We start from the raw sequence: 17,190 nt of genomic DNA, 5'->3' as shown, positions 1-17,190 counted from the left end.
TCCATATGAGACTGATCGGAGAGAGTGTTTGTGTGTGTGGCCACATGTGTGTGTGTGTGTGTGTGTGTATGTGTGTGTGTACGCGCTGGCGAAGACGTGCACACAACACACACACACACACACACACACACACACACACAAGGAAAGCATGTATTCTTATTTGTCAGGGTCCTGAGGTTTATCCCAAGACACTTATTAGATCCGTGTTCCCCCCGTTTGTCCATGGGCCTGGGGGAGTGTTTCTGGGTCCTCAGGTCTGTTCTCTTGGTTTGATTATCTGTTTCTGATGCCAATGCTACTGGTTATTCTTGAGGGAGTTGGGTTGGTGGGTGTGGTATTGTTTCTTTATTAGATGACCAGACATTGTACTCGGGGGGCTTTTAACCCTGAAGAATATTCCCTCGGCTTTTTATTTATTTATTTATTTAGTACTTTATTAGGAGACAGGGTCTCACAGAGTTGCTCTGTCCTCGCTAAGTGGCTGATGCTGGCGCTGAACTCTCTGTGCGCCTTTGTGAGACTCGCATCACCGCCATTGGCTCGGCCTCATTTGTTCTTCTTCTTGTTGTTGTTCTTTTAATTTCCGTCTCTCCTTTGCTTTTGGTTGTTGCCGCCGTTTCTCCTTGTACTGGGTATTGAACAGAAGGGTGCTTTACCACCCTCCCCTGCCCAAACCTTGCTATTTATTTATTTATTTTTGTTGTTGTTTGTTTGTTTTCACAGTTAGTCAGATTCACCAGTCCTTGAACTAGTGGCTCCGGGGGCCATGTCTAAGAAAGCCTGACGTCCTTCCCCATTAGACAACTGAGAGCATTTACGGGCCTTTATTAGTCTAAAATTCAATCAGGGGGATTTATACATGAAAACAACATCATCGCTTAGGAGGGGCTCAGGTGACAAGAAAGGAAACAAAGGCAGTGAACTCGCATTGAGCTCTCACGCCAGGGACACGCGCAAAGCACAGGGCAGGGAGTCCACGTGTGGCAGAGATCGAAGACTCCTTCGGAAATTGCATGTCCAGGGCAAGTGCTGAGTTCATCTTCGGGATATGAGTCTTCTGTAGTCCTTAAGGGTCTTGGCCAAGAGTGGGGGGATTTCCTTAGCCTTGGGTTTTCTGGTGTTGGCCACTGGTGCCGGGCGGTGAGCTCTGACAGGGTTCCCAGAGGCCTCTGCTGCAGTCTCACTTCTAGCATCAAAGCTGCTGCTGCTGTTGCTGCTGTTGCTGCTGGTGCTGGAGGGCGTGTCACTGCCTCCCCTGGGGTGCTGGGCTGGTTGGAAGTTGGGTCTTCCTGAGGCAGCCGCTGCTAGTGTCCCAAACTGGCCGTGCCTCGCTGGAACCTCACCAGGTGACTTGAAAGAGACCATCTTTGTTTGTGGGCCTCGGGGCTCTTGAGGATGTCTGGATCGTATTTTCGAGGTGAGTGCTTGCAGTCGCTGCTCTCGGGCGTCCTGAAGCCGCAGGTACATCTCCCTCCAAGACTCGTTCTCCTTAGGCGTTTCTCCCTTAAATTCTTGGCCACAGTGCAGTCTCCACAGCTGATCTGTCTCCTCGGCGGTCCCTTGGTGGCATCTCTCCGCGTGGGACAGCTGCTCGGGTGTGCATTTCTCCAAAGCAGACCCGAACAGAGAATGCGGGAGCGCCCTCTCTTCCCACAGGGAATCCTGGTCTGCAACTCCCTGGCTGCCCCGTGGGAGCCAGGTCGTTTGGGCGAGACGGCCACGTTTGCCACCAGAGTACACGGGTGTCCTGGAATTAGTTCTGATTCCCGTGAAGCCAGCTTCTTCCTCTTCCTGTGGTGAAGAGAGCGCTGTTGCATTGGGTGCAAAGAAGCTCATCAGCGCATCATCATCATCATCAGGAGGGGGACTGGGTGGGTCCCACAGGCTGGGGGATGGCGTGGGAGGCAGCACCGCAGCGGCTTCTCGGGAGACCCCTTGCATCCCGGCCCAACTGCCTTGGCCTTGGGCAGGCTGGGGCCCCGCCGACTGCTTTCCAATCACCAGAGGAGGAAAGTTCTCCGCCGAGTCCAGGTGTTGGCTGGACCTCTTGGAAGCTTTTGCTTTCCGTGCCTTGGCCGAAGTCTTCACCTTTCTCTTCTTCTTCCGAGGCTGGTCATCATACGTGAGGTACGCCTCGAAAGACATAGTGGGCGCCTCCAAGAACTCCTCCTCTGGCTCTCCGTCTGTGGGGGGTGGGGGGTGGGGGGTGAGGAAACAAAAACAAAAACAAAAATTAAAGAAACAACCAACCCACAAACACAAAACGGAAAGGGTATCCGCACCAACCACAGTGAAAGCAAAAATCAGCAGACCGGAGCCCGCAGGCGCTCTGCCTTTTCTTCAGCAGCGGAGCCAGGCTTGGGGGGCTTACTTTCGGGGTAGAAGATGGTACTGGATTCATCGGGGAAGGGATGCCTCCCCTGCCCCTCCCCTGCCCGCACCCAACCACCCAACCACCCGGACTGCTGTCTTGGATGGATGGTTCTCTCCCTTCTAGGGCTCCTTCTGTCACTGGGAGAGATAACTGACCGCAAGGATCCACATTTGGGCTCCTCTCTCCCTCCCTCCCTCCCTCCTGCCAGGTCCCACGCTGTCTTGGGGCTCCATGAGCTCCATCTCCTTTCCTGTCCAAATGAGAAGATGGATTCTATCTTACCGTTGGCATCTTCGAGGTCGTCATCAGTCTCTCTTGCTTTGGGCAGCAGGTCGTGTTTCCCCCGGGGTCCTTGCAGGGGACGTGCTCGCGGGAGTCCCGTGGTGGCCTGAAAATGACGATCCTGGCCTTCGACAGGCACGCGGCCACGAGCGGAGGGCTCAGTGTCCTCCGGGGAAGCGGAGTGCTCCCCGGACATCGGATGAGGACCGGTAGGCCCCCCGGAGGCCTGAGCAGGGCAGCCATCCCAGGAGCGCCAGGGTGCAGGCAACGCTGCCAGCGGGGGGCGCTTCTTGCTCCTGTCTTCTCTCCTCTCGCGAGGTCTCGGAGACTCCTCCAGGTCTCTGTGCTTTTGGGGTCCATGCCCCGTAGGGCGGGATGGACTGCTGGGGGCCCTCGAGTTTTCTCGGGAGCCCGAGTCCGTGATTTCCTTTGCAAGTTGGGAGTCGTGCGCAGCACGCCCGGGGTCGACCTCCAGAAGAGCCAGCTTCTTCCACCGGGCCGCCAAGTCCCTGGCCAGGCCGCCAAGGAGCTCGTGGTGGCGCAAGCTCTTGACCATCTTTCTGACACCTGTCTCCTGCAGGATGTGTGGGGTGAGGGGCAAGGCGGAGAGCTGCTGCAAGTATTTCTGGAGCTTGTCAGGGCGGGTCCTGGTGGCCAGGCGCCCCTGCAGCTTGCCAACGGCTCGCAGCAGCACCTCCTCCGACGCCATCTCGGTGGCCGGCTCGGCCTCGGCCCTGGACTCGGTTCGCTGTCGCTCTGCCGGGGTATCCGGGCCCTGGCCACGGCTGGCCGCTTGTTCTGGGCGCGTTGGTGCGCCCCGAGCGCCGCTGGGCAGGTCTGCTTGTGGTCCTCAGGGCGCCGGGCCTCAGCTGGAAGCACCTGTGCCTGGCGCTGTCCCAGAAGGAATGAGGCTGCACGGGCAGGCCGACCTGGGCCTTATAGAGCCCCTGGCTCCGCCCCCCTGCCAGAGTGTGCGCCACGCCCACCCTCAAGGACCCCACCCAGCTCTCTCTTTCCGGGAGCACCCGCTAGCTCAGCTGGCATCCACTTCTGCGCCTGCCACCGACGCACTGGATCCGGTGGGCAGAACCTGGGTCAAATCAGGAGTGGCCACCCCGGCTAGAGCCTCGGCACCACCCGACTCGGGGACTAGTCTTCTCCCTCTTGGGCACATGGGGAAACTGGAGTTCAGGGACACGCCCTTCAGTGGCCCTGGGTCCCATGACAGCGATTTGCCAGGGAAAGCGGAACTGACTCTGAGGAGTCTAGGTCCTGTGGGAGCACAGGAATGGAGGCCCGGAGAGCCAAGAGGATTGGGGAAGCTTAGCTCCGCAGGGCAAGGGTGATTCATTGGAAGGAACCTCCAAAGGAAGTCTGGCGGGGAATCCGTGGAAGGAACTTGTGGCCATTGGCTCCAATGGCCTGACTGTCAGCCCCATGGGGGCGAGTTTGAAGAGCCCAAGGCACCAGGCGGCCTGTGGGATACAAAAACCCACTTCTCAATGGTATTCGGCGCTTCTGGTGGTTTGGTTGGTTCCTTTGGGGGTTACTGGACCGGTGAGCGACCCCCGCCCACTCCCGCCCCCCACCTCAAGGCCCCTTTGGGCTTCTATTGAGAGGCAGGGTCTCAGTGAGCAGATGAGAGCCTGGCTTTGCCAGAGGCTGGCCTTGATCTCGCCATGCTCCTGCTTCAGCCTGCTGAGCTGATGGGATCATAGGCGGGAGCTGCTGGATCTTTCCCTTGACAACTCAGTAGTTTTCACAGCCTCCATCCTTCTCCTTTCCAGACACAGAGATATCTCTCCCAGTCTGTCCGAAACATCTTCTTTCTTGAATGATTAATGTTTTGTAATCCATATGAGACTGATCGGAGAGAGTGTTTGTGTGTGTGGCCACATGTGTGTGTGTGTGTGTGTGTGTATGTGTGTGTGTACGCGCTGGCGAAGACGTGCACACAACACACACACACACACACACACACACACACACACAAGGAAAGCATGTATTCTTATTTGTCAGGGTCCTGAGGTTTATCCCAAGACACTTATTAGATCCGTGTTCCCCCCGTTTGTCCATGGGCCTGGGGGAGTGTTTCTGGGTCCTCAGGTCTGTTCTCTTGGTCTGATTATCTGTTTCTGATGCCAATGCTACTGGTTATTCTTGAGGGAGTTGGGTTGGTGGGTGTGGTATTGTTTCTTTATTAGATGACCAGACATTGTACTCGGGGGGCTTTTAACCCTGAAGAATATTCCCTCGGCTTTTTATTTATTTATTTATTTAGTACTTTATTAGGAGACAGGGTCTCACAGAGTTGCTCTGTCCTCGCTAAGTGGCTGATGCTGGCGCTGAACTCTCTGTGCGCCTTTGTGAGACTCGCATCACCGCCATTGGCTCGGCCTCATTTGTTCTTCTTCTTGTTGTTGTTCTTTTAATTTCCGTCTCTCCTTTGCTTTTGGTTGTTGCCGCCGTTTCTCCTTGTACTGGGTATTGAACAGAAGGGTGCTTTACCACCCTCCCCTGCCCAAACCTTGCTATTTATTTATTTATTTTTGTTGTTGTTTGTTTGTTTTCACAGTTAGTCAGATTCACCAGTCCTTGAACTAGTGGCTCCGGGGGCCATGTCTAAGAAAGCCTGACGTCCTTCCCCATTAGACAACTGAGAGCATTTACGGGCCTTTATTAGTCTAAAATTCAATCAGGGGGATTTATACATGAAAACAACATCATCGCTTAGGAGGGGCTCAGGTGACAAGAAAGGAAACAAAGGCAGTGAACTCGCATTGAGCTCTCACGCCAGGGACACGCGCAAAGCACAGGGCAGGGAGTCCACGTGTGGCAGAGATCGAAGACTCCTTCGGAAATTGCATGTCCAGGGCAAGTGCTGAGTTCATCTTCGGGATATGAGTCTTCTGTAGTCCTTAAGGGTCTTGGCCAAGAGTGGGGGGATTTCCTTAGCCTTGGGTTTTCTGGTGTTGGCCACTGGTGCCGGGCGGTGAGCTCTGACAGGGTTCCCAGAGGCCTCTGCTGCAGTCTCACTTCTAGCATCAAAGCTGCTGCTGCTGTTGCTGCTGTTGCTGCTGGTGCTGGAGGGCGTGTCACTGCCTCCCCTGGGGTGCTGGGCTGGTTGGAAGTTGGGTCTTCCTGAGGCAGCCGCTGCTAGTGTCCCAAACTGGCCATGCCTCGCTGGAACCTCACCAGGTGACTTGAAAGAGACCATCTTTGTTTGTGGGCCTCGGGGCTCTTGAGGATGTCTGGATCGTATTTTCGAGGTGAGTGCTTGCAGTCGCTGCTCTCGGGCGTCCTGAAGCCGCAGGTACATCTCCCTCCAAGACTCGTTCTCCTTAGGCGTTTCTCCCTTAAATTCTTGGCCACAGTGCAGTCTCCACAGCTGATCTGTCTCCTCGGCGGTCCCTTGGTGGCATCTCTCCGCGTGGGACAGCTGCTCGGGTGTGCATTTCTCCAAAGCAGACCCGAACAGAGAATGCGGGAGCGCCCTCTCTTCCCACAGGGAATCCTGGTCTGCAACTCCCTGGCTGCCCCGTGGGAGCCAGGTCGTTTGGGCGAGACGGCCACGTTTGCCACCAGAGTACACGGGTGTCCTGGAATTAGTTCTGATTCCCGTGAAGCCAGCTTCTTCCTCTTCCTGTGGTGAAGAGAGCGCTGTTGCATTGGGTGCAAAGAAGCTCATCAGCGCATCATCATCATCAGGAGGGGGACTGGGTGGGTCCCACAGGCTGGGGGATGGCGTGGGAGGCAGCACCGCAGCGGCTTCTCGGGAGACCCCTTGCATCCCGGCCCAACTGCCTTGGCCTTGGGCAGGCTGGGGCCCCGCCGACTGCTTTCCAATCACCAGAGGAGGAAAGTTCTCCGCCGAGTCCAGGTGTTGGCTGGACCTCTTGGAAGCTTTTGCTTTCCGTGCCTTGGCCGAAGTCTTCACCTTTCTCTTCTTCTTCCGAGGCTGGTCATCATACGTGAGGTACGCCTCGAAAGACATAGTGGGCGCCTCCAAGAACTCCTCCTCTGGCTCTCCGTCTGTGGGGGGTGGGGGGTGGGGGGTGAGGAAACAAAAACAAAAACAAAAATTAAAGAAACAACCAACCCACAAACACAAAACGGAAAGGGTATCCGCACCAACCACAGTGAAAGCAAAAATCAGCAGACCGGAGCCCGCAGGCGCTCTGCCTTTTCTTCAGCAGCGGAGCCAGGCTTGGGGGGCTTACTTTCGGGGTAGAAGATGGTACTGGATTCATCGGGGAAGGGATGCCTCCCCTGCCCCTCCCCTGCCCGCACCCAACCACCCAACCACCCGGACTGCTGTCTTGGATGGATGGTTCTCTCCCTTCTAGGGCTCCTTCTGTCACTGGGAGAGATAACTGACCGCAAGGATCCACATTTGGGCTCCTCTCTCCCTCCCTCCCTCCCTCCTGCCAGGTCCCACGCTGTCTTGGGGCTCCATGAGCTCCATCTCCTTTCCTGTCCAAATGAGAAGATGGATTCTATCTTACCGTTGGCATCTTCGAGGTCGTCATCAGTCTCTCTTGCTTTGGGCAGCAGGTCGTGTTTCCCCCGGGGTCCTTGCAGGGGACGTGCTCGCGGGAGTCCCGTGGTGGCCTGAAAATGACGATCCTGGCCTTCGACAGGCACGCGGCCACGAGCGGAGGGCTCAGTGTCCTCCGGGGAAGCGGAGTGCTCCCCGGACATCGGATGAGGACCGGTAGGCCCCCCGGAGGCCTGAGCAGGGCAGCCATCCCAGGAGCGCCAGGGTGCAGGCAACGCTGCCAGCGGGGGGCGCTTCTTGCTCCTGTCTTCTCTCCTCTCGCGAGGTCTCGGAGACTCCTCCAGGTCTCTGTGCTTTTGGGGTCCATGCCCCGTAGGGCGGGATGGACTGCTGGGGGCCCTCGAGTTTTCTCGGGAGCCCGAGTCCGTGATTTCCTTTGCAAGTTGGGAGTCGTGCGCAGCACGCCCGGGGTCGACCTCCAGAAGAGCCAGCTTCTTCCACCGGGCCGCCAAGTCCCTGGCCAGGCCGCCAAGGAGCTCGTGGTGGCGCAAGCTCTTGACCATCTTTCTGACACCTGTCTCCTGCAGGATGTGTGGGGTGAGGGGCAAGGCGGAGAGCTGCTGCAAGTATTTCTGGAGCTTGTCAGGGCGGGTCCTGGTGGCCAGGCGCCCCTGCAGCTTGCCAACGGCTCGCAGCAGCACCTCCTCCGACGCCATCTCGGTGGCCGGCTCGGCCTCGGCCCTGGACTCGGTTCGCTGTCGCTCTGCCGGGGTATCCGGGCCCTGGCCACGGCTGGCCGCTTGTTCTGGGCGCGTTGGTGCGCCCCGAGCGCCGCTGGGCAGGTCTGCTTGTGGTCCTCAGGGCGCCGGGCCTCAGCTGGAAGCACCTGTGCCTGGCGCTGTCCCAGAAGGAATGAGGCTGCACGGGCAGGCCGACCTGGGCCTTATAGAGCCCCTGGCTCCGCCCCCCTGCCAGAGTGTGCGCCACGCCCACCCTCAAGGACCCCACCCAGCTCTCTCTTTCCGGGAGCACCCGCTAGCTCAGCTGGCATCCACTTCTGCGCCTGCCACCGACGCACTGGATCCGGTGGGCAGAACCTGGGTCAAATCAGGAGTGGCCACCCCGGCTAGAGCCTCGGCACCACCCGACTCGGGGACTAGTCTTCTCCCTCTTGGGCACATGGGGAAACTGGAGTTCAGGGACACGCCCTTCAGTGGCCCTGGGTCCCATGACAGCGATTTGCCAGGGAAAGCGGAACTGACTCTGAGGAGTCTAGGTCCTGTGGGAGCACAGGAATGGAGGCCCGGAGAGCCAAGAGGATTGGGGAAGCTTAGCTCCGCAGGGCAAGGGTGATTCATTGGAAGGAACCTCCAAAGGAAGTCTGGCGGGGAATCCGTGGAATGAACTTGTGGCCATTGGCTCCAATGGCCTGACTGTCAGCCCCATGGGGGCGAGTTTGAAGAGCCCAAGGCACCAGGCGGCCTGTGGGATACAAAAACCCACTTCTCAATGGTATTCGGCGCTTCTGGTGGTTTGGTTGGTTCCTTTGGGGGTTACTGGACCGGTGAGCGACCCCCGCCCACTCCCGCCCCCCACCTCAAGGCCCCTTTGGGCTTCTATTGAGAGGCAGGGTCTCAGTGAGCAGATGAGAGCCTGGCTTTGCCAGAGGCTGGCCTTGATCTCGCCATGCTCCTGCTTCAGCCTGCTGAGCTGATGGGATCATAGGCGGGAGCTGCTGGATCTTTCCCTTGACAACTCAGTAGTTTTCACAGCCTCCATCCTTCTCCTTTCCAGACACAGAGATATCTCTCCCAGTCTGTCCGAAACATCTTCTTTCTTGAATGATTAATGTTTTGTAATCCATATGAGACTGATCGGAGAGAGTGTTTGTGTGTGTGGCCACATGTGTGTGTGTGTGTGTGTGTGTGTATGTGTGTGTGTACGCGCTGGCGAAGACGTGCACACAACACACACACACACACACACACACACACACACACAAGGAAAGCATGTATTCTTATTTGTCAGGGTCCTGAGGTTTATCCCAAGACACTTATTAGATCCGTGTTCCCCCCGTTTGTCCATGGGCCTGGGGGAGTGTTTCTGGGTCCTCAGGTCTGTTCTCTTGGTCTGATTATCTGTTTCTGATGCCAATGCTACTGGTTATTCTTGAGGGAGTTGGGTTGGTGGGTGTGGTATTGTTTCTTTATTAGATGACCAGACATTGTACTCGGGGGGCTTTTAACCCTGAAGAATATTCCCTCGGCTTTTTATTTATTTATTTATTTAGTACTTTATTAGGAGACAGGGTCTCACAGAGTTGCTCTGTCCTCGCTAAGTGGCTGATGCTGGCGCTGAACTCTCTGTGCGCCTTTGTGAGACTCGCATCACCGCCATTGGCTCGGCCTCATTTGTTCTTCTTCTTGTTGTTGTTCTTTTAATTTCCGTCTCTCCTTTGCTTTTGGTTGTTGCCGCCGTTTCTCCTTGTACTGGGTATTGAACAGAAGGGTGCTTTACCACCCTCCCCTGCCCAAACCTTGCTATTTATTTATTTATTTTTGTGGTTGTTTGTTTGTTTTCACAGTTAGTCAGATTCACCAGTCCTTGAACTAGTGGCTCCGGGGGCCATGTCTAAGAAAGCCTGACGTCCTTCCCCATTAGACAACTGAGAGCATTTACGGGCCTTTATTAGTCTAAAATTCAATCAGGGGGATTTATACATGAAAACAACATCATCGCTTAGGAGGGGCTCAGGTGACAAGAAAGGAAACAAAGGCAGTGAACTCGCATTGAGCTCTCACGCCAGGGACACGCGCAAAGCACAGGGCAGGGAGTCCACGTGTGGCAGAGATCGAAGACTCCTTCGGAAATTGCATGTCCAGGGCAAGTGCTGAGTTCATCTTCGGGATATGAGTCTTCTGTAGTCCTTAAGGGTCTTGGCCAAGAGTGGGGGGATTTCCTTAGCCTTGGGTTTTCTGGTGTTGGCCACTGGTGCCGGGCGGTGAGCTCTGACAGGGTTCCCAGAGGCCTCTGCTGCAGTCTCACTTCTAGCATCAAAGCTGCTGCTGCTGTTGCTGCTGTTGCTGCTGGTGCTGGAGGGCGTGTCACTGCCTCCCCTGGGGTGCTGGGCTGGTTGGAAGTTGGGTCTTCCTGAGGCAGCCGCTGCTAGTGTCCCAAACTGGCCGTGCCTCGCTGGAACCTCACCAGGTGACTTGAAAGAGACCATCTTTGTTTGTGGGCCTCGGGGCTCTTGAGGATGTCTGGATCGTATTTTCGAGGTGAGTGCTTGCAGTCGCTGCTCTCGGGCGTCCTGAAGCCGCAGGTACATCTCCCTCCAAGACTCGTTCTCCTTAGGCGTTTCTCCCTTAAATTCTTGGCCACAGTGCAGTCTCCACAGCTGATCTGTCTCCTCGGCGGTCCCTTGGTGGCATCTCTCCGCGTGGGACAGCTGCTCGGGTGTGCATTTCTCCAAAGCAGACCCGAACAGAGAATGCGGGAGCGCCCTCTCTTCCCACAGGGAATCCTGGTCTGCAACTCCCTGGCTGCCCCGTGGGAGCCAGGTCGTTTGGGCGAGACGGCCACGTTTGCCACCAGAGTACACGGGTGTCCTGGAATTAGTTCTGATTCCCGTGAAGCCAGCTTCTTCCTCTTCCTGTGGTGAAGAGAGCGCTGTTGCATTGGGTGCAAAGAAGCTCATCAGCGCATCATCATCATCATCAGGAGGGGGACTGGGTGGGTCCCACAGGCTGGGGGATGGCGTGGGAGGCAGCACCGCAGCGGCTTCTCGGGAGACCCCTTGCATCCCGGCCCAACTGCCTTGGCCTTGGGCAGGCTGGGGCCCCGCCGACTGCTTTCCAATCACCAGAGGAGGAAAGTTCTCCGCCGAGTCCAGGTGTTGGCTGGACCTCTTGGAAGCTTTTGCTTTCCGTGCCTTGGCCGAAGTCTTCACCTTTCTCTTCTTCTTCCGAGGCTGGTCATCATACGTGAGGTACGCCTCGAAAGACATAGTGGGCGCCTCCAAGAACTCCTCCTCTGGCTCTCCGTCTGTGGGGGGTGGGGGGTGGGGGGTGAGGAAACAAAAACAAAAACAAAAATTAAAGAAACAACCAACCCACAAACACAAAACGGAAAGGGTATCCGCACCAACCACAGTGAAAGCAAAAATCAGCAGACCGGAGCCCGCAGGCGCTCTGCCTTTTCTTCAGCAGCGGAGCCAGGCTTGGGGGGCTCACTTTCGGGGTAGAAGATGGTACTGGATTCATCGGGGAAGGGATGCCTCCCCTGCCCCTCCCCTGCCCGCACCCAACCACCCAACCACCCGGACTGCTGTCTTGGATGGATGGTTCTCTCCCTTCTAGGGCTCCTTCTGTCACTGGGAGAGATAACTGACCGCAAGGATCCACATTTGGGCTCCTCTCTCCCTCCCTCCCTCCCTCCTGCCAGGTCCCACGCTGTCTTGGGGCTCCATGAGCTCCATCTCCTTTCCTGTCCAAATGAGAAGATGGATTCTATCTTACCGTTGGCATCTTCGAGGTCGTCATCAGTCTCTCTTGCTTTGGGCAGCAGGTCGTGTTTCCCCCGGGGTCCTTGCAGGGGACGTGCTCGCGGGAGTCCCGTGGTGGCCTGAAAATGACGATCCTGGCCTTCGACAGGCACGCGGCCACGAGCGGAGGGCTCAGTGTCCTCCGGGGAAGCGGAGTGCTCCCCGGACATCGGATGAGGACCGGTAGGCCCCCCGGAGGCCTGAGCAGGGCAGCCATCCCAGGAGCGCCAGGGTGCAGGCAACGCTGCCAGCGGGGGGCGCTTCTTGCTCCTGTCTTCTCTCCTCTCGCGAGGTCTCGGAGACTCCTCCAGGTCTCTGTGCTTTTGGGGTCCATGCCCCGTAGGGCGGGATGGACTGCTGGGGGCCCTCGAGTTTTCTCGGGAGCCCGAGTCCGTGATTTCCTTTGCAAGTTGGGAGTCGTGCGCAGCACGCCCGGGGTCGACCTCCAGAAGAGCCAGCTTCTTCCACCGGGCCGCCAAGTCCCTGGCCAGGCCGCCAAGGAGCTCGTGGTGGCGCAAGCTCTTGACCATCTTTCTGACACCTGTCTCCTGCAGGATGTGTGGGGTGAGGGGCAAGGCGGAGAGCTGCTGCAAGTATTTCTGGAGCTTGTCAGGGCGGGTCCTGGTGGCCAGGCGCCCCTGCAGCTTGCCAACGGCTCGCAGCAGCACCTCCTCCGACGCCATCTCGGTGGCCGGCTCGGCCTCGGCCCTGGACTCGGTTCGCTGTCGCTCTGCCGGGGTATCCGGGCCCTGGCCACGGCTGGCCGCTTGTTCTGGGCGCGTTGGTGCGCCCCGAGCGCCGCTGGGCAGGTCTGCTTGTGGTCCTCAGGGCGCCGGGCCTCAGCTGGAAGCACCTGTGCCTGGCGCTGTCCCAGAAGGAATGAGGCTGCACGGGCAGGCCGACCTGGGCCTTATAGAGCCCCTGGCTCCGCCCCCCTGCCAGAGTGTGCGCCACGCCCACCCTCAAGGACCCCACCCAGCTCTCTCTTTCCGGGAGCACCCGCTAGCTCAGCTCGCATCCACTTCTGCGCCTGCCACCGACGCACTGGATCCGGTGGGCAGAACCTGGGTCAAATCAGGAGTGGCCACCCCGGCTAGAGCCTCGGCACCACCCGACTCGGGGACTAGTCTTCTCCCTCTTGGGCACATGGGGAAACTGGAGTTCAGGGACACGCCCTTCAGTGGCCCTGGGTCCCATGACAGCGATTTGCCAGGGAAAGCGGAACTGACTCTGAGGAGTCTAGGTCCTGTGGGAGCACAGGAATGGAGGCCCGGAGAGCCAAGAGGATTGGGGAAGCTTAGCTCCGCAGGGCAAGGGTGATTCCTTGGAAGGAACCTCCAAAGGAAGTCTGGCGGGGAATCCGTGGAAGGAACTTGTGGCCATTGGCTCCAATGGCCTGACTGTCAGCCCCATGGGGGCGAGTTTGAAGAGCCCAAGGCACCAGGCGGCCTGTGGGATACAAAAACCCATTTCTGAATGGTATTCGGCGCTTCTGGTGGTTTGGTTGGTTCCTTTGGGGGTTACTGGACCGGTGAGCGACCCCCGCCCACTCCCGCCCCCCACCTCAAGGCCCCTTTGGGCTTCTATTGAGAGGCAGGGTCTCAGTGAGCAGATGAGAGCCTGGCTTTGCCAGAGGCTGGCCTTGATCTCGCCATGCTCCTGCTTCAGCCTGCTGAGCTGATGGGATCATAGGCGGGAGCTGCTGGATCTTTCCCTTGACAACTCAGTAGTTTTCACAGCCTCCATCCTTCTCCTTTCCAGACACAGAGATATCTCTCCCAGTCTGTCCGAAACATCTTCTTTCTTGAATGATTAATGTTTTGTAATCCATATGAGACTGATCGGAGAGAGTGTTTGTGTGTGTGGCCACATGTGTGTGTGTGTGTGTGTGTGTGTACGCGCTGGCGAAGACGTGCACACAACACACACACACACTCACACACACACACACACACACACAAGGAAAGCATGTATTCTTATTTGTCAGGGTCCTGAGGTTTATCCCAAGACACTTATTAGATCCGTGTTCCCCCCGTTTGTCCATGGGCCTGGGGGAGTGTTTCTGGGTCCTCAGGTCTGTTCTCTTGGTCTGATTATCTGTTTCTGATGCCAATGCTACTGGTTATTCTTGAGGGAGTTGGGTAGGTGGGTGTGGTATTGTTTCTTTATTAGATAACCAGACATTGTACTCGGGGGGCTTTTAACCCTGAAGAATATTCCCTCGGCTTTTTATTTATTTAGTACTTTATTAGGAGACAGGGTCTCACAGAGTTGCTCTGTGCTCGCTAAGTGGCTGAGGCTGGCTCTGAACTCTCTGTGCGCCTTTGTGAGACTCGCATCACCGCCATTGGCTCGGCCTCATTTGTTCTTCTTCTTGTTGTTGTTCTTTTAATTTCCATCTCTCCTTTGCTTTTGGTTGTTGCCGCCGTTTCTCCTTGTACTGGGTATTGAACAGAAGGGTGCTTTACCACCCTCCCCTGCCCAAACCTTGCTATTTATTTATTTATTTATTTTTGTTGTTGTTTGTTTGTTTTCACAGTTAGTCAGATTCACCAGTCCTTGAACTAGTGGCTCCGGCGGCCATGTCTAAGAAAGCCTGACGTCCTTCCCCATTAGACAACTGAGAGCATTTACGGGCCTTTATTAGTCTAAAATTCAATCAGGGGGATTTATACATGAAAACAACATCATCGCTTAGGAGGGGCTCAGGTGACAAGAAAGGAAACAAAGGCAGTGAACTCGCATTGAGCTCTCACGCCAGGGACACGCGCAAAGCACAGGGCAGGGAGTCCACGTGTGGCAGAGATCGAAGACTCCTTCGGAAATTGCATGTCCAGGGCAAGTGCTGAGTTCATCTTCGGGATATGAGTCTTCTGTAGTCCTTAAGGGTCTTGGCCAAGAGTGGGGGGATTTCCTTAGCCTTGGGTTTTCTGGTGTTGGCCACTGGTGCCGGGCGGTGAGCTCTGACAGGGTTCCCAGAGGCCTCTGCTGCAGTCTCACTTCTAGCATCAAAGCTGCTGCTGCTGTTGCTGCTGTTGCTGCTGGTGCTGGAGGGCGTGTCACTGCCTCCCCTGGGGTGCTGGGCTGGTTGGAAGTTGGGTCTTCCTGAGGCAGCCGCTGCTAGTGTCCCAAACTGGCCGTGCCTCGCTGGAACCTCACCAGGTGACTTGAAAGAGACCATCTTTGTTTGTGGGCCTCGGGGCTCTTGAGGATGTCTGGATCGTATTTTCGAGGTGAGTGCTTGCAGTCGCTGCTCTCGGGCGTCCTGAAGCCGCAGGTACATCTCCCTCCAAGACTCGTTCTCCTTAGGTGTTTCTCCCTTAAATTCTTGGCCACAGTGCAGTCTCCATAGCTGATCTGTCTCCTCGGCCTTCCCTTGGTGGCATCTGTCTGCGTGGGACAGCTGCTCGGGTGTGCATTTCTCCAAAGCAGACCCGAACAGAGAATGCGGGAGCGCCCTCTCTTCCCACAGGGAATCCTGGTCTGCAACTCCCTGGCTGCCCCGTGGGAGCCAGGTCGTTTGGGCGAGACGGCCACGTTTGCCACCAGAGTACACGGGTGTCCTGGAATTAGTTCTGATTCCCGTGAAGCCAGCTTCTTCCTCTTCCTGTGGTGAAGAGAGCGCTGTTGCATTGGGTGCAAAGAAGCTCATCAGCGCATCATCATCATCAGGAGGGGGACTGGGTGGGTCCCACAGGCTGGGGGATGGCGTGGGAGGCAGCACCGCAGCGGCTTCTCGGGAGACCCCTTGCATCCCGGCCCAACTGCCTTGGCCTTGGGCAGGCTGGGGCCCCGCCGACTGCTTTCCAATCACCAGAGGAGGAAAGTTCTCCGCCGAGTCCAGGTGTTGGCTGGACCTCTTGGAAGCTTTTGCTTTCCGTGCCTTGGCCGAAGTCTTCACCTTTCTCTTCTTCTTCCGAGGCTGGTCATCATACGTGAGGTACGCCTCGAAAGACATAGTGGGCGCCTCCAAGAACTCCTCCTCTGGCTCTCCGTCTGTGGGGGGTGGGGGGTGGGGGGTGAGGAAACAAAAACAAAAACAAAAATTAAAGAAACAACCAACCCACAAACACAAAACGGAAAGGGTATCCGCACCAACCACAGTGAAAGCAAAAATCAGCAGACCGGAGCCCGCAGGCGCTCTGCCTTTTCTTCAGCAGCCGAGCCAGGCTTGGGGGGCTCACTTTCTGGGTAGAAGATGGTACTGGATTCATCGGGGAAGGGATGCCTCCCCTGCCCCTCCCCTGCCCGCACCCAACCACCCAACCACCCGGACTGCTGTCTTGGATGGATGGTTCTCTCCCTTCTAGGGCTCCTTCTGTCACTGGGAGAGATAACTGACCGCAAGGATCCACATTTGGGCTCCTCTCTCCCTCCCTCCCTCCCTCCTGCCAGGTCCCACGCTGTCTTGGGGCTCCATGAGCTCCATCTCCTTTCCTGTCCAAATGAGAAGATGGATTCTATCTTACCGTTGGCATCTTCGAGGTCGTCATCAGTCTCTCTTGCTTTGGGCAGCAGGTCGTGTTTCCCCCGGGGTCCTTGCAGGGGACGTGCTCGCGGGAGTCCCGTGGTGGCCTGAAAATGACGATCCTGGCCTTCGACAGGCACGCGGCCACGAGCGGAGGGCTCAGTGTCCTCCGGGGAAGCGGAGTGCTCCCCGGACATCGGATGAGGACCGGTAGGCCCCCTGGAGGCCTGAGCAGGGCAGCCATCCCAGGAGCGCCAGGGTGCAGGCAACGCTGCCAGCGGGGGGCGCTTCTTGCTCCTGTCTTCTCTCCTCTCGCGAGGTCTCGGCGACTCCTCCAGGTCTCTGTGCTTTTGGGGTCCATGCCCCGTAGGGCGGGATGGACTGCTGGGGGCCCTCGAGTTTTCTCGGGAGCCCGAGTCCGTGATTTCCTTTGCAAGTTGGGAGTCGTGCGCAGCACGCCCGGGGTCGACCTCCAGAAGAGCCAGCTTCTTCCACCGGGCCGCCAAGTCCCTGGCCAGGCCGCCAAGGAGCTCGTGGTGGCGCAAGCTCTTGACCATCTTTCTGACACCTGTCTCCTGCAGGATGTGTGGGGTGAGGGGCAAGGCGGAGAGCTGCTGCAAGTATTTCTGGAGCTTGTCAGGGCGGGTCCTGGTGGCCAGGCGCCCCTGCAGCTTGCCAACGGCTCGCAGCAGCACCTCCTCCGACGCCATCTCGGTGGCCGGCTCGGCCTCGGCCCTGGACTCGGTTCGCTGTCGCTCTGCCGGGGTATCCGGGCCCTGGCCACGGCTGGCCGCTTGTTCTGGGCGCGTTGGTGCGCCCCGAGCGCCGCTGGGCAGGTCTGCTTGTGGTCCTCAGGGCGCCGGGCCTCAGCTGGAAGCACCTGTGCCTGGCGCTGTCCCAGAAGGAATGAGGCTGCACGGGCAGGCCGACCTGGGCCTTATAGAGCCCCTGGCTCCGCCCCCCTGCCAGAGTGTGCGCCACGCCCACCCTCAAGGACCCCACCCAGCTCTCTCTTTCCGGGAGCA

The 17,190-nt window shown here is 57.5% G+C and overlaps 4 protein-coding genes across 4 annotated transcripts; all 4 read right to left on the bottom strand.

Annotated features, from left to right (window-relative positions):
• Positions 1-1,035: 1,035 nt before the first annotated feature.
• On the bottom strand, positions 1,036-3,365 carry LOC139702228 (elongin-A3-like). Its single transcript, XM_071602845.1, has 2 exons — positions 2,657-3,365; positions 1,036-2,183 (listed from the first exon to the last, which is right to left on the bottom strand). Exons 1-2 carry the CDS (start codon positions 3,363-3,365, stop codon positions 1,036-1,038), a joined length of 1,857 nt encoding a protein of 618 aa, XP_071458946.1.
• A 2,178-nt stretch (positions 3,366-5,543) lies between these two features.
• On the bottom strand, positions 5,544-7,870 carry LOC139702227 (elongin-A3-like). Its single transcript, XM_071602844.1, has 2 exons — positions 7,162-7,870; positions 5,544-6,688 (listed from the first exon to the last, which is right to left on the bottom strand). Exons 1-2 carry the CDS (start codon positions 7,868-7,870, stop codon positions 5,544-5,546), a joined length of 1,854 nt encoding a protein of 617 aa, XP_071458945.1.
• Positions 7,871-10,050: 2,180 nt separating this feature from the next.
• Positions 10,051-12,380, bottom strand: LOC139702226 (elongin-A3-like). The gene is made up of 2 exons (XM_071602843.1): positions 11,672-12,380; positions 10,051-11,198 (listed from the first exon to the last, which is right to left on the bottom strand). The coding sequence occupies exons 1-2, from the start codon at positions 12,378-12,380 to the stop codon at positions 10,051-10,053; spliced, it is 1,857 nt and encodes a 618-aa protein (XP_071458944.1).
• A 2,168-nt stretch (positions 12,381-14,548) lies between these two features.
• On the bottom strand, positions 14,549-16,875 carry LOC114082732 (elongin-A3-like). The gene is made up of 2 exons (XM_027923830.2): positions 16,167-16,875; positions 14,549-15,693 (listed from the first exon to the last, which is right to left on the bottom strand). Exons 1-2 carry the CDS (start codon positions 16,873-16,875, stop codon positions 14,549-14,551), a joined length of 1,854 nt encoding a protein of 617 aa, XP_027779631.2.
• Between the last annotated feature and the right edge of the window lie 315 nt (positions 16,876-17,190).

Source organism: Marmota flaviventris, chromosome 16 (genome assembly GCF_047511675.1).
Source record: "Marmota flaviventris isolate mMarFla1 chromosome 16, mMarFla1.hap1, whole genome shotgun sequence".
NCBI classification, from domain to species: domain Eukaryota; kingdom Metazoa; phylum Chordata; class Mammalia; order Rodentia; family Sciuridae; genus Marmota; species Marmota flaviventris.
This window is presented reverse-complemented; position numbering and strand designations above follow the sequence as displayed.